The following is a 27,210-nucleotide window of genomic DNA, read 5'->3' as shown; positions in this document are numbered from 1 at the left end:
ATGAGAACCAAAAGATCAGCCTCCTGAAGTGTATATACATGCAGCCTGGGAAATGAACAGGAGGAACTGGAGCTGCACGACCAGTCAGATAATTATGATATCATAGGAATAACTGAAACACGTTGGAATGACTCGCAAGACTGGAGGACTGTGATAGATGCTATAGGCTGTCTGTAAAGATAGGGAGGGGAGAAGAGGTGGAGTCACACTCTGTATTAAGGAAATGTATAGAAGTCAGGTATGTTAAGTGTGGCAGCCCTATTGAATGCCTCTGGGTCAAAATCAGAGGGGTTGTCTCCAAGGGTGACCTTAAAGTAGGCACTGTTACTGACCCCCAAACCAAGACGTGACAAATGAAGCGATACTCAGGTCACTTGGGCAGGTGTTGAGCCAACAAAACCTGGTCCTTATGGGTGACTTTAAGTACCCAGACATTTGCTGGAGGAACAACACTGCCATTCACCTGCCATCCATCAAGTTCCTAGAATGTGTAGAAGACTGCTTCCTCACACAAATGTTGGATGTGCCAATCAGGAGTGGGGCACAGCGGGAAATAGTACTCACTAACCAAGCAAACCTGCTCTGCAATATCTGTTAGTGATAGACTTGGCTGCAGTGATCACAGTTTTGTGGACTTCAGGATACTGCTGAGCACAATTAAGGTTCATTCCAGGACAAAGGTTTTAGATTTCAGAAGAGCTAACTTCAGCTCACTCAGGGCTCAGTTGAAAGAGACTCTGTGGGAAACTTCCATGGAGAGTAAAGCAGCTAGTGAGTGCTGGGAGCTTTTCAAGAACACTCTCCTAGATACACAAAACCTGTTCATTCCCCCCAAAGGCAAGGGAAGTTGCCTGAACAAGAGACCCCCTTGGCTTAACTGTGAGCTTCTGGGTCTGCTCAGAACCTAAAGGCAAATGTACCAGAGGTGGAAAAGTGGAACATTACTGGTTGGAAATTACAAGGGTATTGCCAGGGTATGCAGAGATGCAGTTAGGAAAGCAAAAGCTCAGCTTGAGCTCAAACTGGGCAGAGATGACAAAAACTTCAAGAAAGGGTTCTTCAGATACATTCACAGCAAGCAAAAGCAGAGGAATCATCTTGGCCCACTATTAAGAAGGAGAGGTGAACAAGTCACCAACAATGCTGAAAAGGAAGAAGTCCTCAACACCTTTGTCTTTACCAGTGCTGTCAGGTCCCAGGCCATAGGAACAAAAATCCAGGTTGATGCAGACACCAACCTGCATTCAGTGAAGGAGGAGTTGGTGTGTCAGCTGTTACAGGAACTTGACCTGTACAAATCAATGGGTCTGGATGCCACCCACCTGAGGGTACTGAGAGAGCTGCTGATGTCATTGCAAAGCTTCTCTCCATAATCTTTGAGAAGTTGTGGAGTTCAGGAGACATCCCTGAGGACTGGAGGAAAGCTAATGTCACCCCCATCTATAAGCAGGGTTCAAAGGAGGACCCAGGTTATTACAGTCTGTGGAAAAGTCATGGCGCAAATACTTCTGGTGATTGTCACAACTCAATTGAAGCACATGACTGGGAAAAGCCAACATGGATTTACCAGGGGCAAATTGTGCTTGACAAACCCAATCCCCTTCTAAGACAAAGTAACCCGCTTGGTTGATGCAGGGTGAGTGGTGGACATTGTCTACCTGAACTTCTCCAAGGCTTTTGAAACAGTCCCCCACAGCCTGTTCCTGGAGAAACTGACTCATAACAGCCTTGACAAGTGGTCTGTGTGGTGGGTGGGGAACTGGCTGACAGACCATACCCAGAGGGTGACAGTAAATAGTTCCTCCTCTAACTGGCAACCAGTCACAAGTAGGGTGCCCCAGGGATTGATATTGGGCCCAGTGCTGTTTAACATCTTCGTAAGTGACCTGGGTGTTGGGATCAAGAGCACCCTGAAGTTTGCTGATGACACCAAGTGAAGAGGCTGACACTCCAGAAGGAAAAGCAGGATGACCTAGACAGGCTGGAGGAGCAGACTAGCAGGAACCTTATGAAGCTCAATGGAGAGAAATAAGTGTAAGGTCTTGCACCTGGAAATACATAACCCAGGAGCATAGTTTAGACTGGGATCCAGCTGGCTGGAGAGCAGTCCTGTGGAAAGGGACCTGGGGGTCTTGATGGTTAACAGGCTCAACATGAGTGAACAGTGTGCTGTGGAAGTGGTAGATTCCCCCACACTGGACAGTTTTAAGTCTCAGCTTGACAGGGTGCTGAGCCGTCTCATATAAACTATAGTAGCAGCAAGGCTGGACCAGATGATCCCTGGGGTCTCTTGCAACCTGGCATTTATGATTCTGTGATAAATATCGAATGTGAATAACATTACTAAGAAACATTTTCTAACTGCTGCACTTCATCCAGCAGCAGCAAGTGTGTAACTACCCAACCAAGCACACCCACATTAGATCCCAACTAGTGAGATTTCAGCAATGCAGAAGGTACAACAGTTTTCATTTCTGCCTTCCATTTTTAGAGCATCTTCCTTCCTTTTTTAGCATACTGACAAAACCTTACAATTTGGACAACGGAGTTTGCTATCTGAAAGAAAGAGTAGACTCCTGAAAACAGTCTTGTGTCATACTCAAATGCTCCCAAGAACTAAGAAAAAAAAATAAAGCCCAAAGTATCCACAGAAAATATAAAGGGTAACTCAGCAGCAACAACCAGAGGAAAGAAATTCAAGCCAGAACAGATCCTATAAATATTCTTGCTTTTTCCCTCATTTATTTTTCTGTCTCCTTAAGAACAGAGACCCATAACAGCATTCATAGTTCCAACAATGAAAATTCTTCTGGTTTTTACTTTCACATACTGGTAGGTTAGTAATTTTTCATATTGATTGGAATAATCCACAGGATACAGGCACATCAGAAATATTTAAAACTGCTGAAATCTTGCCTTAAGGCATGTAGTAAGCAAATACATCACTACTTCCATTTTCTCTCATTCCAGATACCTGTCACAAAATATGGTTGGAAAAACTAGATTGTCTACAGACTTAAATAAATAAACAAACAATTAAATTACAGCTTCCACTGACTAACTTACTAACAAATGCCATTACAAAACTAGTGACAACATAGGTCTTTCCAAGACAAAAGGAAAAAATAAGCCCAAATGAAGTGGGCTTCTTCAGTAAAGTCACAGTAGAACTCTTGGGTAGCTTACCTCTTTGAGATATGAGCTCTTAAGCAAACCACTGATTAATTTCTTATCAGCCAGCATGGTCTTCAGGAAATACTATCACTGATAATGGTTTAAAAGTGTAAGACCATCATTTTGTGAGGAACTATTGCTTCTCTCAGTACATACCCAAGCCACGAGCTGCAATATCTGTTGCAAAAAGTACTGCTGCCTTTTTCCGAACAAAACAAGTGTAGACTTCCATTCTCTTCATCTGATGCTGCTTGCCATGGAGTGCCAGCACAGGAAGACCAGGTTGAAGCTTACAGAACACTCTGAATAGATACTGGACCTACGCAACAAATTAAAGGGGGGGGAAATTAACCATTAAACTTGTTAAGATCATATCCAGTACAATAACTGACTTAGCACATCAAATAAAATACACTTTTCTCTACATCACAGACAAAAGATGCTATTTTGAGACTTTGTCACACACCCAGCTACTAAAAGGGGAAACGAAATGTGGCACAGGATTGTCAAGCCTTCCAACAACATTTCATAAATGAACCAGAGTAGGTAAAGGTCCTTCCCGAATTGACTCTGGGTAGCTGAGCTTTCCAGCAGCCAAGCCCAGCATGACATGCCTACAGCTGCAGGTGATGTCTGTTTCCTCCCCCAATTTCCTGTTGCAAGCTAGTCCAGAATCTCCCCTCTCTGGTGTCTTGACATCTGCATGAGTATCTTATTTCCAAAATGCTACAGGAGAGCGTGGGAATATCCATACCTCTTTACAGCTTGCAAAAAACACAATGCTCTTCTTTTTCAAGTGACTTCTCAGGAAAGAGTACAACATGTTTACTTTTTGCTGAAGCTCACAGACAACATAGTTCTGATCCAAAGTTGCAGGGGTACTAAAGAAACCCAAAAAAGACATTTTGATACCATTAATTCCCAAAACATTAAAATGAGAAAGAAGAGAATGGGAGAGAATACACAGGCACACAGTATCTACAAGGACGTCTCTTCCTTTCTTTTAAGCCAAAAGTGTCTGACAAATACCCAAAGAGAAGAAAAAAAAAAATAAAATGTCAGGCTGGAAAGTTATTAAACTTTGAGGAAAAAAATCTCAGCAGCTCCATTAGAAAACTATTCTTGAAAGATGAATCAATTTCCCTACTAAAAGCCAGTGAGGAGAAGGGGATAACTTTGTACAATATTTCTAAATTTACTTTCTATTAGCAAGCTAAATACTTTCCATGTCTAAGCAGTGACATTCAAATTGACTTGACTAAAAATGCAATTTTGCCTATTAGTTTTATTAAAGCATCTTTTGAGCTTACGGCAATGTCAAAGCACAGTCTAATGCACTCAAAAAAAGCATTGATGTACTTCAACTGATTATAGCCTGACATGCAAAGAGACTGTAAAGCTCTGAATTGTCATCTTAACTCAGCCTTCCATTCTTTACAAAAGAAAACAAACTAAAAAAAAAAAAAAATCTTCACCATATTTGTCCTTGAAATACATCTACATGTTTATCTGTCACAGTTCCTCTGCCTCACCCTAAACAGATCAAGGGTATTCAAAGTTATTTTATTACAGGTAATATCACCCTCCCAAGGGGCACAAGACACTGCTCCAGTTTTTATTGTGCCAGTTACTTTGAATTATGTCTTGGCACCTTTTGCTTTTTAAGTCTTTCAGAGGAAATTGTTTTCACAAGGCAATAACCTATTGTATACTAAGACAGTAATAAATACTTTCCTCTCTTTGATTCAGTTTATTGTCTAATTGCACTCCCCTAAATATAAAAAAAATAAATGTAATTTAAAAGACACTTGACAAAAAATGTGGGATCCATGAAAAAGATGTGTATATATATATCCAGTCCTCAAAATGAAGACTATATGCTAGGCCTGTACATCTTCTTCTGCTGTGAGGCCACTAACCACATAATTTTTTCAGACAATCAGGCTTACTTAAGATGCCTTAATAGTACAACTGATTTTCAAAAGGTATTTGCAGTACAATACATTGATAATGAAATTAAATATTTTAAACTGCCTCAGGATTTAACCTGGTTCTGCTGTTCATTTTGCTGATAATTTCTTATTTGCTCTTGGGAAAGCTAATTTTTATTTCTGAGCTTCACGTTTCTCCTGCGCCTTATATATAGAAATACATACATTAAAAAAAAGTCATATGTGTTCATAAGCAATTTGATACTGAGATCATAGCACCCACAGAGATGCAATATATTAACTAACATTCTTCACTTGTATTTCAAAAAAAAAAAAATGTGCCAAAAAAAAAGTGTGGTTTTTTTTTCAGTGACACATTAAGTTTTTTGAGCTTGGCAGACCACACACTGCACTTCTCACAAGGTCCTGCCATTCTGATCACAACTGTGTCGCATTACAGCTTCATTTTCTGTGCACAGTAAACCCAGCACATCAGGAAACCACAAGACTCACTGAATAGGGACTAATGCCATATGCTTTCTTTTGGGCACCTAATACTGAACACAGAAACAAGACTGTCATTCTGCACTTTCCCAATAGAGCAGCATTTCCTTCTGATTCAGGGGACTGACAGTTAGAGAAGCAGTTCAGTAGAATCGCCATCTGTTTAACTCACCACAGGAAAAAAAAAAATTATCCCAACATACCTGAATTTGGCTTTCTCATGAACCCAAACATATTCTGGATCTTTCAAACTCAGCCGTGCAAGATCCTTCACAGATTTTGTTTGTGTTGCAGAAAAAAGCAAAGTCTGGCGTTTCTTAGGTAGATTTTCTATGATTGCATTCATTGTATCTGCAAACCCCATGTCTAGAATTCTATCAGCTTCATCAAGAACTGAATTGAGAGATAGTTTGAGAAAACCTGGTTTTAGTTTTACTTATATATATATAATCATACACCAAATCAATATAGTAAAAAAATCCATGCCCACCTAAACTGAAGAAATTAACTTAATTACTCTATATGACATGATTCTCTTTAGATATTCATATACTCCATAAAACATGTTTTTAAAAAACCTGCAATAGAAGTGATAGGATTTTCCACAATCTATGTAGTACAATCCTCAGCTTCACACACTGAAGCATAAAAGATCAGCATTTCCAGTAAACAGTTCAACAATTTGCAGACAGACTGCAAATTACAAACTCCCTGTCCTATTACTGAAACAAAACCATGGAATGTAAAACAATGCTGTGCTATTAATGACAGAGCAAGTCTCCTGCACCTAAGCTGAATTTGCCATTGAAACACAGAGTATAAACAGAGCAGCACAGAGAGAAAGCTTTAAGAAGAGGGCCTATGTTTAATGCAATTCTTGTCTAGCTGGCATGAGTTGTGCTAAGTGTAGGCAAGCATAATTTCACATTTTAACAGCTTCATTAGCTTCTTAATTGCTTTTACATTCCTCAAGCTATGCTAAAGATTACACAGTTCTCTGCGGCAAGCAAACCATCTCATTACACCAGTGTTGAAAGGAAGAAAAGAAACAATGTTAACAATACTAACAAAACAATGAAAATACTAACAATCTCTCTTAAAATTCAAAGAAAACTGTTTTCTAGAACTGGTTCAAAATACACACACCGCGATGGGTATTCCATACAGTTCATAATCATGTCAGGAAAAACACAACAGCCACAGTCAGAAAGGTAAGGCCAGCATTAGCCAAGACAGATCTAAAGGATTATATGGAACACCATGCTTGGTTCTGGGTCCCTTCTTATCATCATAAAGGAAGGCAAGCTCAGCAACTATTTGAGAGAAAGCACACACAAGAAATGGGCTTTGTTTTTTTCTCTTTTAATTTGTACATGTGTGAATTTAAATGCCATTTCATCTACATACCACGACTAGGATAAACTTTTTACTCAAGGACATGCTCCACACAAGTATGAACCGCTACAAAATATTTTTTAGTACTTTCAAGTTCTCAAAATACTTACTCAACATTTGCAGATCAGATGCATAGAAATACGAAGTTTCATCCATGTGCTGTAGAAGCCGTCCTGGAGTGCAAATCAGCATATTTATATGGTGGATTCTTTCAGACTCTTCTTTCAGATCCTGAAAAGGAGTTAAACCACCTTAGCTCTAGTTGTTCACACTAGAAGCTCAGTGCCAGAGATGGCCAGGCCAGCTTAATCTGTCAACAGTTTTTAGAAAGAGCAGTCAAGAACCACCCTTTCCTCCTTCTACAGATACACTGCATTTTCTTCAGCATGCTCAAACTTGTGGCTTGAGTGAAAAGGATTTCAGATTAATCTAAATGAACAGAACAGTCCTAAAAGACGTGGCAGGAAGGTTCCTCCAGTCATGTAACCCAGAAAGACTGTAAATATGCAAAAGCTTCAAAAGACACAGAGCACACACACAGGAAAATGAGCGGGTCACTGACAAGCTCCCATTAACCAGCACTTAATATAGCACTCATTTATTCTTCCATGCAGCAAATGCCAGGAGAGGACCCACCTTTCCTCCAATTATAAGACCAGCTGAGAACTCATGATTCTTTCCCACTTTACGCAAAACCTTGAAGGTTTGATAGGCCAGTTCCCGGGTAGGTGATATGATCAAAACTCCCAGACCATCAGCTGAAGTCCACTGCTGGCGATACAGCAGCTCCAAAGCCTGAAAAAGTTACAAGTCTCAGAAGGAAAAGATGTAACAACAAATTTGTAACAAAAGGTGTCACAAAAAAGATAAAGCCACGCTATTCAAAATAAGACTTGAGGAAACATAAGTATACATGTCATATATTATGACACACTATAGCAAAGTTCCCCAGTACCAATATGTAAGAGACAGTAATGGGTGGTAAATAAACATTTTACTGCATAAGTAATCCTACTGTGCTAAATTCTGGAAATTAAGCCTTAATTATGTATACAAGACTAGAAATCAGTGTAGAAAAAACACGAGAAACTTCCCTGCTCATAATGTCTTGTGGAAACCAGAAAGAGAGTGAGCAACTAGAAGAAAGTCAATTACTGCAGCTTTAATTTTGATTATAGACTTGAAGCAGTACTACCCACACATGGTATATACAGAGCATTGCAACTCAAGTTGCCATATACCACAACCCAGGATTGTTCCTCCTGTTATAAATTCGCACCACAAACCCTCTCTTAGTCAGCTAATCCCAACACCAAAGATTTCATAGGTATGAATACCTAAAGCATTCTGAAATACTGAAGGCTGTTAAGTATCCTTGTACAATTATTTTTTTTCCACTCTTCATTTCTCCAGATCTTTTCTTACCACTTACCCTGCAACTCTTTTAAAACAAGGTTTGTAAAACTAAGTATTTCTACTCCTACATTAAATAATTAAGCAATCTCACTTTTGTTTCCCTAGTTCACAAGACTATCTTTTGAAGCCACCTACATTTTTTTTTATTCTTTACCAATAGAAAATAAAGTCGAGAAAACTGAACTAGAGAGGGTATTCAAAACACCTACTACTGTTCCCAAAGTTACTGACAGAATAGGCTCTAAAGAAATGTATGCTCACAAAAATACAAATCATGTTTAAAGCAAAAAAAAAAACAACAACACACCTCTATAATCATAATATGATAAGTTTTTTATCCATTTATCTTGGCACTTTAAGAAAACAAACTTCTCAATTATACTTTCAACTTGAAGAAATGAAATGTAGAGCATAATATTTTCAGTAAAGCAGTCAAGCATTTATCACCCATGAAAGGGGTTTTAATCTTGCTTTCCTTCTTCCACTTCTATTGCTGCTTGTACCTGAAGTGATTTTTAAGGAGTCCACAAAAGACAAGAAATTGAAGTGCACCATCACTAAGCTTAATTATTATAAATGGTTTGAGTTGGAAGGGACCTTAAAGATCATGTGTTTCCAATCCCCCTGCATGGGCAGGGACACCTCCCACTACCCTAGGTTGCTCAGAGCCCCATCCATCCTGGCCTTGAACACTTCCAGGGATGGAGCTTCCATAGCTTCCCTGGGCAACCTGTTCCAGTGTCTCACCACCCTCACATTAAAGAATTTCTTCCTAATGTCTAACCTACATCTCCCCTCGTTCAGTTTAAAGCCATTACCCCTTGTCCTATCGCTACATGACCTTGTAGAAAGCCCCTCCCCAGCTTTCCTGTAGCCCCTTTCAAGTACTGGAAGGTGCTATAAGGTCTCCCTGGAGCCTTCTCTTCTCCAGCCTGAACAGCCCCAACACTCTCAGCCTGTCTTCACATGAGAAGTGTAAGCTTGCTCTATAAAGTCTAAATATGAAAAATTTGAAAGGGATGAAAACCACCCATTTAAAAACAGTTGAAGGAACTGAAAATATTCCACCAATTCATCATTAGATTATATACATTTAGTTTTCAAATTTTAAAATAATCAGACAACTGTAGTTGCACCAGAAAAACAGATTTCTGAAAGAAAAACCAAGCACTTCCTAAATCACTCAGGGTCTACTAATGTAAGGATCAAAATAGAATTTCTAAGTGTCAGAATATTCCTAGGGTCAAGAATTTAATTCTTTTGGAACTTCAAGCAGCTTTATTAAGTTAGTATCTTGGCTTTCTTGGAACAGTTGAAGGCAATTAAACACCTTCTCCCAGGATCTATTAAGCTAAGCCTTTTGACATCCAGTAGTTCCCAGATAATTGGCTTAAGTACAAATGGAAGGATGTAAATTACTTACTGGGACAATAAAAGCCAAGGTTTTGCCTGATCCAGTCTTTGCAGCTCCAAGTACATCTTTACCTTGTAAAGCCAAACCTATGGTTTGCCTCTGTATCTCCGTTACCACACGATACTGAGCTTCCTGCAATCCTAGTATTTGCATTGTGGGAAGAGAAAAGTGGGTGTGGGAGAGGGGAAAAAAAAAAAAAAAAAAAGTTATTTTTGCCTTGTCCAGAGCTGTATTCACCTGTTTATCAAACACTGTAAATGGCATTACTTATCTAAACCTTAAAGAAAAAAAAAAATCAGCTGCAAATATACAATACATTCATTTTTACTCAAAATGCTTTTAAAGAAACTTCTGTACTTACCTTTTAGGGTTTTCTTTGATAATGGAAAATCCGAAAACCTCTGAATTTCACTTGCATTTATCTGAAACAAAGTAAATTTAATCATTGCTTACACTCTAAGCATAACAGAGAAACTAAATAGCATTTTTTAAGCTGCTCACCAGATTCACCAATTTCTAACACTTGATACACTTAATTTTTTTAGAACTGTCCTACAGGGTACAAAACATACTACTAAAAAGGTAGTTCGTTGTCCTGACACCTATTCATTTACTTCTCTGTATGCATCCACTTCTACAGCATACTTGAGAGCTGTTAATTGTATACACACACAAAACCCACAAGAGCATGTGTTTGAGTCCAGGAGCTCGCTGAATGATTTACAAAAATGTTGAAATGTAAAGTAGAAATTCTAAGAAAAATGTAATACTTTTAAGTTTGTTCTAGCTGATAGAAGATCATCAAAAGGTCTGGACAGCTTCCACTGGCAAAGTTCTTAACAATCAGCAGCAGAACAGGAAAAAAAACCCAAAAAACACAGGACTCAGTAAAAAAAATTGACTACTGTATCTATAATGCCTAAGCAGATGAAGAGGAAGGTAGATTACACAGCTTTGAATTCAGAGAGCAGCATCCATAAACTGAGATTTCCAAATGTCAAACTCTGTGCCTACACAACTTGTGTATTTCTAATAGGTATCATTTATCTCTTACAGGCTGCTGAACTGAAATCTTCCAACACAGGGACCAAGCAAAATAGTCCTCAGATGTTCCTGAGAGCTTGTGATAACAATTCCAGAGAAGGCCTCAAATGAAGAGCATCTGAGCTGTCAGATCAGCCTTTTATCTCGTTGAAGTATCCAGCCTTCTGCAGGCTCTGCTTATTACAGAAAACTGAACTATTTTTTTCCTGAGGGTTTATACCTGTTTAAAGCATCTAGATCACAACACTTCTCTTTTCAGCCTAGTTCTCTCTAGTACAAACAAGAGAGGTGACATAATGCATTAATTTGATTTCTAGATAAAATGCTGTAACACCTTTATTAAAACTCACTTTTTGACATATTTCAAGACAAAGCTCTTGCAAGGTAGATTTTAAACTTTCATTGTGTCCTAGAAGAGCAATTAAACTTTTGCCAAATGTTACTCAGAAATATTAAAGATTAATTATTTTTATAACACCTATGTGTGCTGAGAAGTACATACTTTAAGCTAGTATATTTCTGGAAGGGAAGGAACTCTTATCAGAAACCACCATTAAAAAGTCTTTTTTTGACTTGCAAAAATAGGAATTTCTGACAAATATTTCCAAATTTGGATAATAATTTTTAAGATATATAATATCACATGCAATACTACATATTTGGCTTATTTTCAGTTGTCTCATTTTGGATGCTGAAGGATCACAACTGAGTGACATACACAGGTTCAGCTTAATTTCAACCAAGAGACTGGCCACATAGGAAAACAGCATGCCTCCAGGAGAGAAAACTGTATTACTAATATCAAAGAAGAATTCAAGCAATCTGTTATGTGCAGCCAAAGGGATGGATTTGATAGGTTTCTGACACATGAAACAGGCTACTGCAGCAATGTGAAATTGTTCTAAAAAATGAGGCTGCATAATTATTTTAGTGGTCAACTTCTTTTTAACTTTGGATGACCTGGTAAGACTGCATGCATTCATCACAAAGGAATCAAATACTGTTCTGCTCTTCTACCTTAAACTCCTCTAAATCAGTTTAAAAATCATTACATGCATAAGCCTAGCTCTTTAAAGATATCCAAGACAGAAAGGTAGTGAGAACAGTACTAAAAGAGCGAGGCACAGGAATGTTAGTAAAGGCCATGTCACAAAGCATCCTATATTATTTCTCTTCCCTACAAACTTCCAGGAGCACAAGAATGATCTGCTGTAGTACCCTTCATATTCCAAAAATGCTGGTTTATTTTTAAATAAAGTCCAAATGGCAGGAGTAAGAAGGACTGGTATCAGAGGTTGGTCTTCTGATAGATCTATTTCATATCTACATTCACCAGTGGAAAACAACACCAATTTCTACTTATTTTATTTTGTTTCCCTGTTGGAAGTTATTACCTCTGCTAATCTGCTGGGAATCTGTACTTGTGAGCTCTCTCTAATCTGCTCTAGGTGAGAGCAGCCAACTCACTTGAAATGGTATTTTGATCTAACTTGACTAATTTGTCATAAAGCAGATGAGGAAGAGTTTACACCAACAGCTCCCTAGCACACCAGTTAGCAACTAATGCTTTTTGTGAGCACAACTGGATGGATAAGAATATTCAGCAGCAGCCTTACAGCTGGGCAATGGCATCACTGGATCAACAAATTAACAGATCACATATGACCACATAACACAGAAAATGATCCCAAGATTTGGGCACATTGAAAGTATCACATTTTCTCTCTATGCTGCCACACACTCACCATCACATGTCAACAATGACAGAAAAAAAAAAAAAAAAAAAAAAAAAAACACACCCAACTTTGTTACTGGATGTCTCTTTATTGTTTAATCTTGTCTTGTTTATCCACTGCAGTCAGTCTCACACTGGAAATTATAGACAAAACACCTTAAAACAGAGGGCATGCGGGATACTCCTGCATTCAGCACCCATTCTACCCCTATTCTATGCCACGTGCAAGATGACAAAAGCACACAAAGACCTAACTCATCCAGTCAATCTGCCAGAGACCTCAGCCAGTGCCCCTCACAGAGGTTACCAAAGAGTTTCTGAATTCCCTTGTCCCTAAGCAGGGATCTGCCTCATGCAGAACTCACTGGAGACCCCTGAAGGCAGGAATTTAAGCATTCTTGCTGTCTCCTTGTAAGCAGTTACATTTTTTTCATTGTCATCATCTTCCTCAAATGAAGCCTGATCAACTAAGGGAAAATGACAGATGAACAGGGGTCATGTTTGGCCATTCAGTCTCACAGATGAAGAGGCTGTAATCTGCTCCAAAAAGCCAGCATCACCTCCAGCTGATGATTCTGGTGATTCTGCTCCTGCCTCTCAAGGTGCCCATATCACATAATCTCAGTACATGGGAGCAATATACTACTTAAGCTTCTGCACACATCTAGTACATTAGAAGGAAAGCTATCCCCTGAACTCAACCACTTTATCTATGAGACCACTGCTCAGAGTATTACATGGCCAGTGCTTGGACTGCAAAACAAGAAATAGAGAAGAAAGCATAGCTAGATATTGCCATAGTACCCTTAGGTAAAGCAGCAGCCTAACTGGCAAGGGGCACTATCAAGTAAACGTAACCTATTATCCCATGTCGAAACTATCAGGGCCTGACAACATGCAAAATTAATTTCACTACTCATGTCCCCATCTGTGTTCAAATACACAAAAATACAAAGCAATATATTGTATAAATACTGCAATTTGATATATAAACAACAAGCCACCTTATTCACAAACTGTACACAGCCTTGGTCAAGTTGCCTTAACTCGGTCTCTCTTTCTCACTCAGACACGCCCCCTCCACAGACTGTGCAGATGTAGCCGTCTAAGTCTAGGATATCACAAGCAGTCCAGCAGTACTGTAGTAAGGTTACTAGCAAGTAGAAGGTTTTTCACTCCACAGTGAAAGACACACGAACCAGTGGTCATCCCACTCAGAAAAATGCAAGCTTCTAAAAATTTGAGTAGTCAGCTTTCCCAGGCAGCACCTAAGTCCCCTCTTTCTATAGTGACTAGAGTGATATTGCCAAAACAGGATAACTGAGAAATAAAAAAAACAGTAATTTGACCATCTTTGGAAGCATACAGTTAGCTTTCAAGCCAGAAAAGCCAATGATTGTGTGAAGCTTCAGAAAACTAACTTGATGAATCTTAACCAAAGGAGCTATCACAACCTCTCCACAGTAACAGACGTTTCTTGTATACCTCTTGTCACTACTTTATGCTCAATCAAATTACAACCACCAAAAAGTCCCTACTGTCAGCTACACTGAGTGCTGTGTAACCACGTACAACTACCATGCTCCTTTCCAGCAATAGCTGCAAATTCAGCAAAACTTGGCAGGACACAGAGCAACACCACAGGCAGAGCACGTCTAAGCCACTATTCACCACTACAAGTTGTTTCCAGGGATCAGTGTAGCTCAAAATGAGCCATCTCCCAGAGGAGTTCAAGAGAATCTAGGCGACAAAACCAACACCACTGACCCTCTAATATTCAAATACCTATTTCCTGACTTGAGGTTAATCAACATACTCTTCCAGCGTGATGTTTGCCCACAGGGCATTTTCTACTGAGACAAATGTATCCCATCTCCAACCGCGAGACACCCACGCTGCCTGGTCAGAAGGACCGAGTGCCCCTGGTGCCCCGGGTGCCCCCGGTGCCCACCGTCTGCTTCAGCTTCCTCCTCGCTGCGCTCTCAACCCCCGCTCCTCTCCCGAGGGTCCCAGCACCCCGGCTCCACAGCTGCCCACGGCCACCTCCACGGGACGGCGGTTCCCGCGCTCCCCTCCCCTCCCGGGGGGTGACACCCTCAGGCACGGAACGGAAACCGTCGCTGCCGCGTGGAGCTGAAAGCCCTGTGGTCTGACACCAGGCAGTGTCACCCAACAGACCTCTTGCCCACAGGCACCACCAGGAGCCACAGGAACAGTCCTGCCAGCCAGGGGTGCTCCTCACGCCTGCCCAGGACCCCTGGCTCACAGACCAGCCCCCTCCTCCCACCTCTCCCCCCACACACACCAAGGAGAGGGGCCCTCCCGCCGGCCGCCCCCCCGTCCCGCCCCGCACAGCCCCTCGCTCCCGCCCCAGCCCGTCCCGCCCAGCAGCACCGGCCGTACCTCGGGGTAGCGCTGCACCAGGCGCCCGATGCCCTCCCGCTCCACCTGCCACTCGGGCCGCTTCCGCTCCTTGCGCTGCAGCCGCAGCCGCTGCGTCCGCCGGGTGTATTTCTTCTTCCAGCGCTCGAAGCTGCGCACCGGGTCCATCGCCCCCGGCCCGGCCCGCCGGGATCGCCCCCGGCCCGGCCCGCGCTGCCCAGAGCCCGCCGGGGCCGCACGGACGCCGAGCGCGCGGCTGGGCGCGGGCCGAGCGCGTCACAGCGCGCGCCGCGGGGCGGGGCCGGGGCCGGCGGGCGGGGAGGGCGAGGGAGGCGCGGCCCGGCCCGGCTCGGCTCGGCTCGGTCCGGCTCGGCCCGGCTCGGCTCGGCTCGGCTCGGCTCGGCTCGGCTCGGCTCGGCTCGGCTCGGTCCGGCCCGGCTCGGCTCGGCCCGGCCCGGCCCGGCTCCGCTCGGCCCGGCTCGGCTCGGCCCGGCCCGGCCCGGCTCGGCTCGGCTCGGCCCGGCTCGGCTCGGCCCGGCTCGGCTCCGCTCGGCTCGGCCCGGCATTTACAACATTAACCAAGTTTCTCCAAAATCAGAAGCAAAACGAGCTTGTCAAGTATCTAGATAAAATAAAGCGTGTTGAAACTGTTGGTCAGGAGGTGCTGGATTCTATCGTAGGACGCAACAGAGTGCTTTGGCAAAAAAGCTAATGAGCTGTTTAAAGGCGTTAACACATTTCTTCTGAAATGATGAAGGACTTCCTGCGTCCCAGAACACTGCTTTTGGTTATTCTGGTGTCCATTATTTAGTCTGCAAGGCCTTCAAAGTGAAGCTTTCGGTTGTCGGGAAAGCTGCGGTGAAAGCCCAGGCTGAGAACACTTCCATGATGGGTGGCAAGGCTCACCCAGCCTGCCAAGCAAAGTGACCCCCTACAGAGCGGAAAGTAATTTAAAACGTGAATTATTTACTATGTCATATTTTCAGTCTTTAAATAAAATATCTGACACCTCAAATGTGTTATGGTACATGGAATTACTTTTTTTTTTTTTATAAAGATGTGGGATGGAGGCTAAAATAAATGCAAAACCAAAACGTTTTTCCTTTAAGCCAACAGAAGTGTTTTTGTTGAAAATTCTAAGCATGACAGATCTTGTAAGAAATATATGACGGGGTTTGCTGGAACTTGTATTCCCTCACAGGACTGCCAAACACTCCCAGGCTCTGCAGGCTCTATCCCTTCCCAGCTTCCTGCAGGTTGCCCTGAAGCACTTTGCACTTACCAAAGCTTTTGGCGCCAGGACCACGATGATGTTTAAGGTGTAAATGAGCCACTAGGGGCCGTAACAGACCTGTAGAAATAAAAATGACTCATAAACTGGGATCATAATGGTTGAGCTCTAGAAAGAACCATTACATAATCAAGCCTACTTTTTTTTTTTGTGATGGCCGGGATCTGTGAACAGTCCCAGGACACACACTGCTATTCCAGTTCAGAGAACTCCATAAATAAGTTTAATTTTGAGCACATTTGACAGTTCTTTCGCAAACCGAGCTGACTTTCTGACTCAGATACAGAGTTGACAAATCAAATTATGAAAGATTAATTAACCATTCAGACAACAACATACTTTGGAAGAATGCCATTTCCGAAACAGAATGTATATACATCATGGTGCTACTGAATATGTCATATAAAAATGTCACACTTAAATGCTATCCTTTAATTAGGAAAAAACTTTATGTAAAAAAGGACTTGCATTTAGCACAGTTCTTGGGCTCTTTGCATTTCAGAGTCATTTCAGGAGACAGTTAATGTATTGTTTTTCCCACCCCATTAGCATAATGTCAGATATGTAAATATGGCACTGCACCTTTATATAACAGGCACTTATGCTTTATTATCCTTGTTTTTATATGCTTGATTATTCTTGCATTTGCAGAAAAAGTCTTAATTTATTATTTTGATTCTGTAGTTTACTCACTAGGTGTATTGCTCAACTCTGAGGTGCACATCTCTCGTATTTATAATGACTTAATAACAGCTTTTCGTGTGGCCATGAAGTGTAATTCACCCAGCCTGCCATATCTGCCTGCACATTTCTGGCTGTAGAAATTAAATTTGATTTAAATGTTTATACTCATTAGTCCCTTCTTTGATAGCAGTGGATCATGAGACCAATTTTAGAGAAGAGACATGATGGGCTGGGAATCAGTCACAGAAAAGCAATGTGGGAGGGTAAAAGAAAACTGAAGATAAGCTACACTGGCAGTACCTGTGTATGCTGACAGAAGTCTGTACAATTCGACCATTCCAACTGACAATCCCTATACTTGTGCTCTGGTAGAAACAGTGTGGGCCTATATGGATAACAGCTGCATGCACAGTAACGTTGTCAAACCAAATTTATCCCATATATAACTGCAAAGTGACATCAAAAATAAAATTTATCTTCATGGTTTATTATTTCAGTCGTACTAGATTTCTCAAGTATAAGGTGTTTCCAGGACTGGGCTGAAAGGAATACTGTCACTATGGCATAAGTAGCCACATGTAGCCTCCAAGAACCTGAGCAATCACAGCGTTCTGAAAAACAGAGGCAGAAAAGCTGCTGCACTAAATCCCCTCATCTACACACTTGCTGGCGCAACGAAACGGTACAAAACTTTCAGGGAAGCATCATGGTGATGAAGCTGTGCAGATTCATCTACAGTTCCTTACTGGAGGTCAGTTCCAGGTTGATGAAGTACAGCCACGTGCCTGAATAGCTGGATTTCTGAATCTAACAATAACATTTCTGTACTGCTGCTGGTTGTAAGAATGCAGGAAAAGGCAAAACCAGAAACAAAAACAATGTTGTGGGTTTTCTGTTGGGCTTTGTTTGTTTGTTTGTTTGTTTGTTTGTTTGTTGTGAGAGATTCTGAATACTTTTGTTAGACAAACCAACATAATGATTTAACATTTCTTAACAACCAAATCCCAAGGGTGGGATTCAGCTCCAGAGTGTAGATACATACATACAGGAATCTAGGTGGAGGGGCTTAGTTCAGCTGCTGTGTTGCCATCTGAGATGCTGTAAGGCATCCTTCCTGAGCTTCAGCTGCTTCTCCAGAAGGGCACAGATCTCCTGTGTGCCCCATATCTTATCTGCCAGCTGCATGCAAATGCTTCCATACTCTAGGGCACTAGATCCTTATGTTCATTCCCGCTGGAAACTGTAGACCTATTTGGCTCATTTTGAAAGAGACATCTCATTCAGGGACCTGAATCCCCCTTTAGTCCATCAGCTATATTGACTAGATCTCTCTCTATAATGGGAGCACGACATGTAGACACAACATTCTAGAGCCTACAAGCAGGAACTGGCTGTCCCACATCCCTCCCCAAAGAGTTTAACGTTTGCCAAATGTAAAGACTCAATAAGAGGCATGTGAAAACATGGGCCTAAGAAGCTTCACTAAGCTTCTCAGCAGATTAGTGTTCCAGTTTCACTTCATTTAGCAATCCTTTACATCATTCTAGCAACAACAATAACCTTCAGGAAACAGGTTGTTTCAGCAGATGTGGTTGATTCATGGGCAAAGCTAAAGCCTAGACAAATTTTTTGTGGCTTCATTTTGGATCTGAATCACAAAATGTTCTGTATTCTTTAACGAAATCAGCATCTCTTTTTCAGATTTAAATTATACAGGTTTAACAACTCATTAAAACAAACAAACAAAACCCCCATTAAGAGTGCTACGCAGCTCGACAGAAGCTGTCCCTGCCAAAGTCAGGCCTGACAGCCACAGCCACTCAGGCTCTGCTGCTCAGTAAAGTTTGGCAGCATAAATTTCCTACCACAGAGCTCAGGTTCATGGCTTCCAGGGGGATGTGGATAACCATGCAACTGTCGACACTCATCTATGCAGATGTCACTTGGCAGTTTCCTGTTTTGCTCACAAGGGAACAAATCAAATATGTATGAACAATATTTAAGCTCTATTTTTAAATGCCTGTTGCATAAACAAGTATTTTGAAGAGTTTAAAAAAAAAAAAAAAACAAAAAAAACAAAAACACCACCACCATTGGCAAACTGTAGGGTCTTTTCTGGCCCATGATTTTCAGCATATTCAGAAGTGATCTGAAAATGGAGCAAGGTGTGTGGAGTCAAAGCCTGAATACCGGTCTTTGTCTGAGCTACACTGCAAGTATGCCTGTGCCTGGCTATGTACCTCACTGATCTGGACACGGACCAGGACGCACTGAGTTGATTCCCTGACTTGACCTTGGACCTTGGATCCCCACAGACTTGTGTGTCTGGCAGTCACTGGCATGTGGCTGAGCTAGGTGACCACCACAGGACCTGCTCAGGCACTGTGGAACTGCACCTTTCCAGTGAGAAGGACACTGTCCCTGCCTGCCTTGCTGTCACTCCAGGAAATGAGTAATGAAAACAGTTTCTTGTTCAGTTTGATTGCAATGTATGCACGTTATGTGTAAGGAGATGCTAGGACATCCCAAATATCTCCTATACATCTCTAATATATGAATTTGAGCAGAGATTTAAGTCTAAACACTTTCTTGCTTAAGATATCCCCTGCCTTCTGCTAGCTTTATATGTGTTTCCAGCTTCAACAGCTGCCTCAAGCAAATCCAGTTGCTCTTTTGTGGATTTTTGAAGTCTTGAAGATTGTATGGGGTACTAATCTCTACTTCTTGAAATAGAAAATATTTTTTTATATATTTATACATTTTATATATTTACAGATACATACAATTCTGTTTCTAAAACTCCCAGCTCACCATTCTTAGCGTGACAAAGGATTTCCTGGGAAGACTGTAGAATAACTGGCAAGGTAATAAAACAGCAATTAAAATTCAATGTAAATAAAGGTGAAATAATGTACAAAGGGAGCAATCATCCAAACTTTATGTTTACCAAAGATGGGCTCTGAGCTAACTTTTACAGCTCATAAAATCTGAGTGATATGAAGAGACTGTTTCTATTACAAGATTCTTATTTAGGCATTCACTGTCTAGCTAGAAATTATCCCATGAGGGACAAATAGGAGCAACTAAAAGTAAAAGCAACAAAAGCTCCAGTGCTATTGGTGTACACCATGACGTTTTATATGTGTATGTTTTCTGGATGGCTACATGTAGAGCTGTAACAGCAACAGTACTAGGCTTTCTGCATCACAGGCTGTAAAACAGTCTGTGAAGAATTTACATTGCATGGCAGTCAGTAAAGGCTAAAGCAAATATTCTGTGCTCTGGCTTTCCTTATCTGGCGCAGAAGAATGCTGCATGCCTTCTTTCACATCAACCTGAATTGGTCAATTTGGATTTTCCAAACCATCCAATATAACCTTGTCATGTCAGGAACACAGTAGCACCTTCGCTGCACAGAAAGGGTAAACAAAGCAGAGAACATCTGAGTAGCTTGGTTTCTCTTAGAAGACCCAAAGCACTTGCATCCCTCTAAACACAGCAGCTCAAATACTGCTGCAACTTGAAATCCAGTCCTTGCTGGAGCTTTGCTGTAGATGTCCACAAGGCTTAGGTTTCACTCTGCAATATTTCAGACATGGAATGAGGGTAGCTACTTGTAGGGATGAATAAAAGTGGAAGAAGCACATCTAATCACACTGAGTGTTCACAGAAGCACGCCAGGGAAAGATCGTGTCCTTCCATTGGGCATTGCCTCTGTGCTTGGTATAGTATCGACAGGTTCAGAGCAAAACAAGTATGAATTCATATCTGGAGTGGCAAAAAGTTTCTGTGTTTCATTGTAAATCTGTACTTACTCTTTGTTGAGCCATAAAAATTGGCTTAATATTTATCAGCATAATGTGGCATATTATGAGATGCAAAAATAACATAAAAGACAGATCTTGCTTAAAAAACATGCTTGAAAAAGGAACTAAAGAGGAGAAAACCCAGGAAACACAGTGAGAGATTCCATTTTGTATTCAGGACAAGCAAGAGGCATTTGAGTTGCTATTTATATTCTCATAGATGAGAAGAAAAAATTTCTTTTCCCTAGTGTGGAATTGTTTTAAACAGAACAGCATGAGTGAACTTGGTGGACTGAGAATCCAGACCAATAGCTTTAACTTACAACAATTTGTGTGTGTGTGTTTTGCTTTATTTTCCATTCAGTCACCTTTCAAAAGCAGTAACAACCAAAACCACCCATTCATCACCTTGTCTTTGATCCTCACTCTTGATAACAGCTATTTTGCATCTTTGTTCTAGTCACTCCACCTCATTCCTTGCAGTAATATAATCGAGAAACTTCCTGTTCAGGGGTGCCTTTCTGCAATGAATCCAATTACTGTGGCTCCAGGGAGGCGTTCATTGGGCAGCAAATGCAACAGGGAAGACAGATGGTTGTCACAGATGGGTGGCACAGAGAGATTTTTAAAAGCTGTTCACGGTCCTCAAGGTTTTGATGCAGGCAAGACAGGTCAGAATTTTAATCGCAGGTTTTTTAGGCCACCAAAAATCCTTGCACAGGATGAGCAGATTCTATGTCAGTTCTTGGCCAGTATGGACTGGAAAAATGAGCTTCACCAAAGAAAGACCTGGGAGATAGACTCATGAAGGATGAGTCAACTTGAATTCATCAACTTGAATTTTAAAAGCTGTAGTGAAACATAAGCTGTTGAAAAACACTCTTTCTAGAAATACAGAAAAGCCTTTCTAAATCCTGGTAGACATATTTGTTGTACCCTTTAAAGGAATCACAGACTAACCATATTATGAACTATCAAATCAGCTCTCCACATGTGGATTTGATATGCAAGGCATTTATCTGAAGAGTTCAGGCACAAGGTCCCTTGCAGTGCCTGACCTCAAACACTGCTTTGCCAACACAGTGACAGGATGCTTAAATTCCATGCACTTTCCTTACTCTCCAGGAGCTCAGCACCACTGCAGGTGAGCGTGGAGAAGCAGGGATTCACAGCGAGTCTTCTGCAGTTCTTACAGCTGACAGGACGAAGCTGTACTCAAGAGTATTAGAACTCAAGAATAGGTAAGTGTCTGATGAGCTGCAAGTTTTTAAGGGTCCTTGCTGTAGATTTATAACTGTTTCTGTTGTCTTCAGCAACTTAAATGAGCAAGAAGCATTCACAGTATATTACTTTTGAAGGATCTCAATGGTCTCACTTCACATTCCTGTGCTGGATTAACTTTTTACTGGATAGATGGAAGCTGCTCTGGAAACCCTGAAGATTAATTTTCTTTCATATTCTGTGATCTAGGATCAACATTAATAGGGTGTAAATTTTGCTTCAGTAGTAGTTTAAATTAACTTTAAAATAAGTCTTGGATTTACTTCATGGCTTTCTTCAGCAGTAGACCATTATCTGAACATCAGCTCACAGTTTATTACCTTGATCACTTAACCACATAATTTTACCTCTGCAGAACGTAAATATAGAAACAATAAAAGAAAGAAGAACATATTATGAAGACAGAGGAACAAAACCCAGAAACATTTGGAATTTCCATTTTACTACCAGAATGTAGCATTTAAAAGTAAGTTGGGAAAGTACTTTTACAGGCTGGGTAGTCTCCAAAAGGTGGAAGGCTCAACAGTTATCAAGATACCAGTATCAAAGTAGTTTCTCATCTAGAATTCAACATTAACAGTTTTTCAGTGAAGAGTGCAAGCACAGAAGCTGTGAGGGTTTATATCGTATACATTTGCAGCCTTTAGAGACCTTTGTTCTGACTCAGGGCCTGATTTTGCAAAATATGAGGAGATGGGAACTGGTCACATATGGGTTCCCCCTGAGTTTCCAAATAAACAAAACCAACTTTCGCTTTCATAGCAAATGGATCCTTCAAAACCAGTGTCATATGCTGGGTTTGATTTTAAACAATTTTACAAGTATCTATTAATTCACTTAGTAATTTGTCATTTTGGTCTTACAAGAGCTTCCAATTAGTGCAATAATGTTGCACTGTAATTTTTAAGATACCACTGTAGTTTTTTGCCTTGTTGCTGCTTATAACACCCATAGCATAGCTACATACTGCGATATTAGACTGTTATATAGAAGCTCTACATTTGTTGAAGTGACATCATTAAAAAATGTTTAAATTAATACCTGCATTGATACCACATTTAGTGAGATTAATTGATGTAATTAGCAAACTCTTCCCACAGATACACATACACATTACCAAAAAAACCCAAAACATCAGCAATTTGACTCAAAGAACACTGAATAAAGAGATTCAAATCATCTAGAAATCTAGCATTAGAGTAAAATCATATGCAGTTGCATTGTAAATATAGGCTTTATCTTTTTATCAGGAAGACAAGTTAGGAGAAGTGAGTGGAAAATAACAGTAATATTCAGAGGACTGAAGAATAGACAGAAGATAAGAAAAATCTTCAATGGCTTCCTTGCCTTGAACTTTGAACAATAATTTATATTATCACCACATGAATATAGTATGCTAATATTGTCATTAACAATACCTCCAATTTATATTCACTTTGCACTGGAGAAAAATCTGATTTCATAAAGTTACTACCAAATCATTGATATTAAGTGTAGGGATAAGTGGATCCCCATTCAACATAGTTACTCAGCCAGTTTGCAAATACCCCAGTATATATAAACTGTGTTTACCCTTAACCCAAGCAACTACACAGTATTTGGGACTATTTTGTGGCATTGTTTTCACTGGAAGAAAAATATCTGTTCTCTTTTTGCATATTCTTGTTACGCAAATCATCTGTCCAAAGTTCTGTTTCCTTAACTACAGTAGCAACACACCAGCAGGGGGGTAACTTCCACATTCAGAAGCCTAGCTCTGTTGCTGTGTAGTTTGGAGTTCAGAATTTCCAATCCATGTAGGATTATTGTTTTATTCCTGTAGTGGGATACAACCGTGAATGTGAATTTGATGTAAATTTATTTTATTTATTTGGGTTTTTTTGTTTATTTTAATATTTTTTTTTTGTTAAATGAGAGTTATATAATTCCATGGCAATGATAATTGAGAATGACATGTCGTTAAGTAATGTGAATTAAAAACCCAATAGGAGATTTGAGGAGGGCTGTAAGCCAGTGACTTACTCCTTCTTTTGGGTTCCCTGTCAGGCCACAGTACTAGTGCCCTCCAATGCTCTTTCTAACATTCCAGTTGCTTTTATACACTCACACAATCTGATTCTCATGCAACAAAATCAATATTCTCTTTACCCATTAGAGGAGTCACTCTGTTCTGATTTTCCACTAGGGTGGAGATGAAGCCTCCTACAACTAGGTCAATAATATTTTACCTTCATGACACAAACAATAACCTAGTAAAAAATATTCTCCCAGGTCAAAGTTATTCCAAATATGCTGCTGGGTCAACAGTGCACTACTAGTAGGCATTGCCATTCTGTGCAAGTGACATGTGAGACTCTCCACAGACATGTGAGACTCTCCACAGTTCTGTCACCATCCTTCTCACCAGTTTCTCCTACCCTGGCTCCTGGTCATCAATTCCAGTGATTGTTGGGTCTTGATGCTGCAAGATCCAATTTAACATTTGATGATCAGAGGCCTGGAGACAGTTGGGGCTGTTCAGCCTGGAGAAGAGAAGGATCCAGGGGGACCTCATAGCGGCCTTCCAGTACCTGAAGGGAGCCTCCAGGAAAGCTGGGGAGGGGCTTTTTACAAGGGTTTGTAGTGACAGGACAAGGGGGAATAGATTACAACTGGAAGAGAGGTGATTTAGGTTACACATTAGAAAGAAATTCCTTACTGTGAAGGTGGCAAGACAGTGTAACAGGTTGCCCAAAGAAGTTTTGGAATCCCCATCCCTGGAAGTGTTCCAGGCCAGGTTGGATGGGGCTCTGAGCAACCTGATCTAGTGGGAGGTGTCCGTGCCCATGCAGGGGGGTTGGATGTAGATGATCTTTAAGGTCCCCTTCAACTCAAACCATTTGGTGATTCTATGATACTATGATTTTGCTTTACCTTCAGACTCTAAGCTGAATCAGAATTTTCCTAATCTATTACTTGATTTCTCCACACATTTGCCTTCCTCAGAGTCTGTTTTGTTCCACCCTCAGTTCTTGCTGTTTCTTCCACCATCTCATGCACCAGCAAGGTATCACCACAGCCCACGGTGGTGCCAAAATCAGGTTTCCCAGGTAAGAAGGTCATTTGGTAGGTTCTTTCCTGGTTTCCTCTTCGATCATACTCTGGGCACAGAGCCAGGATCTGGGCATAATGCCAGCACACATGCTGCTCTTCCACCCCACCCTGGACCTCATGTCTTCGTGCCTACCTCACCTCTGGAGCTGTGCCTGGGGCCGCACCCCTTGCTACACCCCTGCAGTGGAGCCACTCCTGGGCCTGGCCCAAACACCTCTGCAGCGGCCCCACCTGCAAATCCATGCTCCAGGCTGGCCTCCTCCCCACACGCTTGGCCTTGTGCTTCCCTGCTGGCTTCCTCCATGCATTTACCCAGCAGTGAAACCCAGCCTGGGTCCATCAGGCTGTAGTGCTTGATGGCTTGAGTTTGAATGCAGACAAAACATATACAGAGGTACAATTATAATTTATTCCACTTGGGAAAAGAAGAGAACATGGGCTGTAACACTGTGCTTCTCTCCCAGATAAGCATCAATCAGACTTTGAATATGTTATGGATTTTTAATTGATTTGTAAGTTGACATCGTGATATGCCATCTTTGGACACACCAGGCTCCTCTATAGGTACATCCTCCAGCACAGATGTTTCTCTTCTGTCATGGTGACTTTTGTTGCAGCAGCAGCACTGGCTGGGATGGAGTTAATGTTCCTCACAGCAGCCCATACCCTGCTGTGTTTTGCATTTACCACTAGAACAGTGTTGATACTACACCAGTGTTTAGGATGTTGCTGAGCAGTGTTTGCATAGTGTCAAGGGTTGCAGCTTTTTTCTTTCCCCCACTGTGTCCCACCAGCAACAGGCTGTGGGTGCACAAGAACCTGGGCTGGGACACAACCAGGACAGCTGACCCAGAATGACCAAAGAGATATTCCATGCCAGATGACATTGTGCCCAGCAATAAATGGGAATGGAGGAGGAAAGGGGGATGTTTGTGGTTAATGCGTTTGTCTTCCCAAGACAACTGTCAGCCCACCACAGCACTTGGTCTTGGCTGACAAAGTCTTTTCATCATCCTGAATTAATACAGATCTGTTCTTTGTCATCCAGGCTGACGAAAAAGAGGTAGAATTGTCACTATCAGGGCATGGAGGAAGAATTGTTTTTGCTCCTGATCTTGAATGAGAAGGTGCTTGAATGCAAAAGTATTTTTGCTACTCTGGCCTAATCATCCATGACAAGGGTTAATTGCAAAGGCATGGAATCATTTCTGCCTCCTTTTGAGCACCTTCTGCCGGGCATCACAGTGCCAAAGAGATGCCAGGGGAAAATGTTGCTGTTCTGAGTAGCAGGATTCAGCTCTTCCTTAGAAACACAGACTACTTTTTTATTGCTATTCTTCCCATCCCCACCCCAGGACAGTGTGTCCAGTTGCTAACATCATGATTTTTAAGATCATACAGAAAGTAGCTACCATCACCAGAGGCTGCCCATACAGGGGAGAGAAGTCAAGGGTGACAGGCAGGTCCTAACTCCTTCCAGATTCCTTGTCCAGCCAGGAGCCAACACTAATGCTTGCAACACTGCTTGCAGCTGCTGTTATTGTTGAGTAACAGTGTGTCAGCAGGTAATGCAACATGTCACTTTTCGACACTTAGGTAGTGAATCCTACCAGATTAAGGTAGGCAACCCTACCAGTGCCATTTTCTATTTCCTGGGGCAGCAACTGATCTTAAAAACAGACTGTCAAGTATACAAGCACCACTATGCAAGGATCCCCATGGTGCAATAGGACTGGTATCAAAGGATCTGCAGGCTAGGCAAGTCCTTGCAAATTAGCCTGTGATGCTACATGAGATGTCCACGCTACATGTGGCACAAAATCATTATTGTGCAATTTTACTAATTTGGTAATTACTGTTGCCATGCTGATCATGTGGAAACACTTCACAATCATATCCAGCAGGGTAGATGAGCACGGTTGTTTACTGAACATACACATCTCAGATACATCCCAGCCATCACAAAAGTTTTGTGATCTAGGTTCTGTATTATTTATTTGCTCTTTAATAAAGAGGCTTTTATGTCATTCATGTGAGCTACAAAATAAAACAAGAAGCTA

General features: G+C 41.3%; 1 protein-coding gene across 1 annotated transcript in view; it reads right to left on the bottom strand.

Moving 5' to 3' along the window:
• DDX10 (DEAD-box helicase 10) overlaps positions 1-15,252 on the bottom strand; it is a 163,113-nt gene extending 147,861 nt beyond the window's left edge. The window contains exons 1-8 of the mRNA XM_051641310.1: positions 15,017-15,252; positions 10,196-10,256; positions 9,844-9,974; positions 7,641-7,799; positions 7,115-7,235; positions 5,813-6,002; positions 3,929-4,055; positions 3,331-3,493 (exon numbers count right to left, since the gene is read on the bottom strand). Of these exons, the coding sequence (XP_051497270.1) occupies positions 3,331-3,493; positions 3,929-4,055; positions 5,813-6,002; positions 7,115-7,235; positions 7,641-7,799; positions 9,844-9,974; positions 10,196-10,256; positions 15,017-15,163 (1,099 nt within the window). The 5' untranslated portion in view covers positions 15,164-15,252. The remainder of the gene's footprint in view (positions 1-3,330; positions 3,494-3,928; positions 4,056-5,812; positions 6,003-7,114; positions 7,236-7,640; positions 7,800-9,843; positions 9,975-10,195; positions 10,257-15,016) is intronic.
• Between the last annotated feature and the right edge of the window lie 11,958 nt (positions 15,253-27,210).

The sequence above is a fragment of the Apus apus genome, chromosome 1 (genome assembly GCF_020740795.1).
Source record: "Apus apus isolate bApuApu2 chromosome 1, bApuApu2.pri.cur, whole genome shotgun sequence".
Taxonomy (NCBI): domain Eukaryota; kingdom Metazoa; phylum Chordata; class Aves; order Apodiformes; family Apodidae; genus Apus; species Apus apus.
Note: the sequence above shows the minus strand (reverse complement) of the source record. Positions and strands in the feature narration are given on the sequence as shown.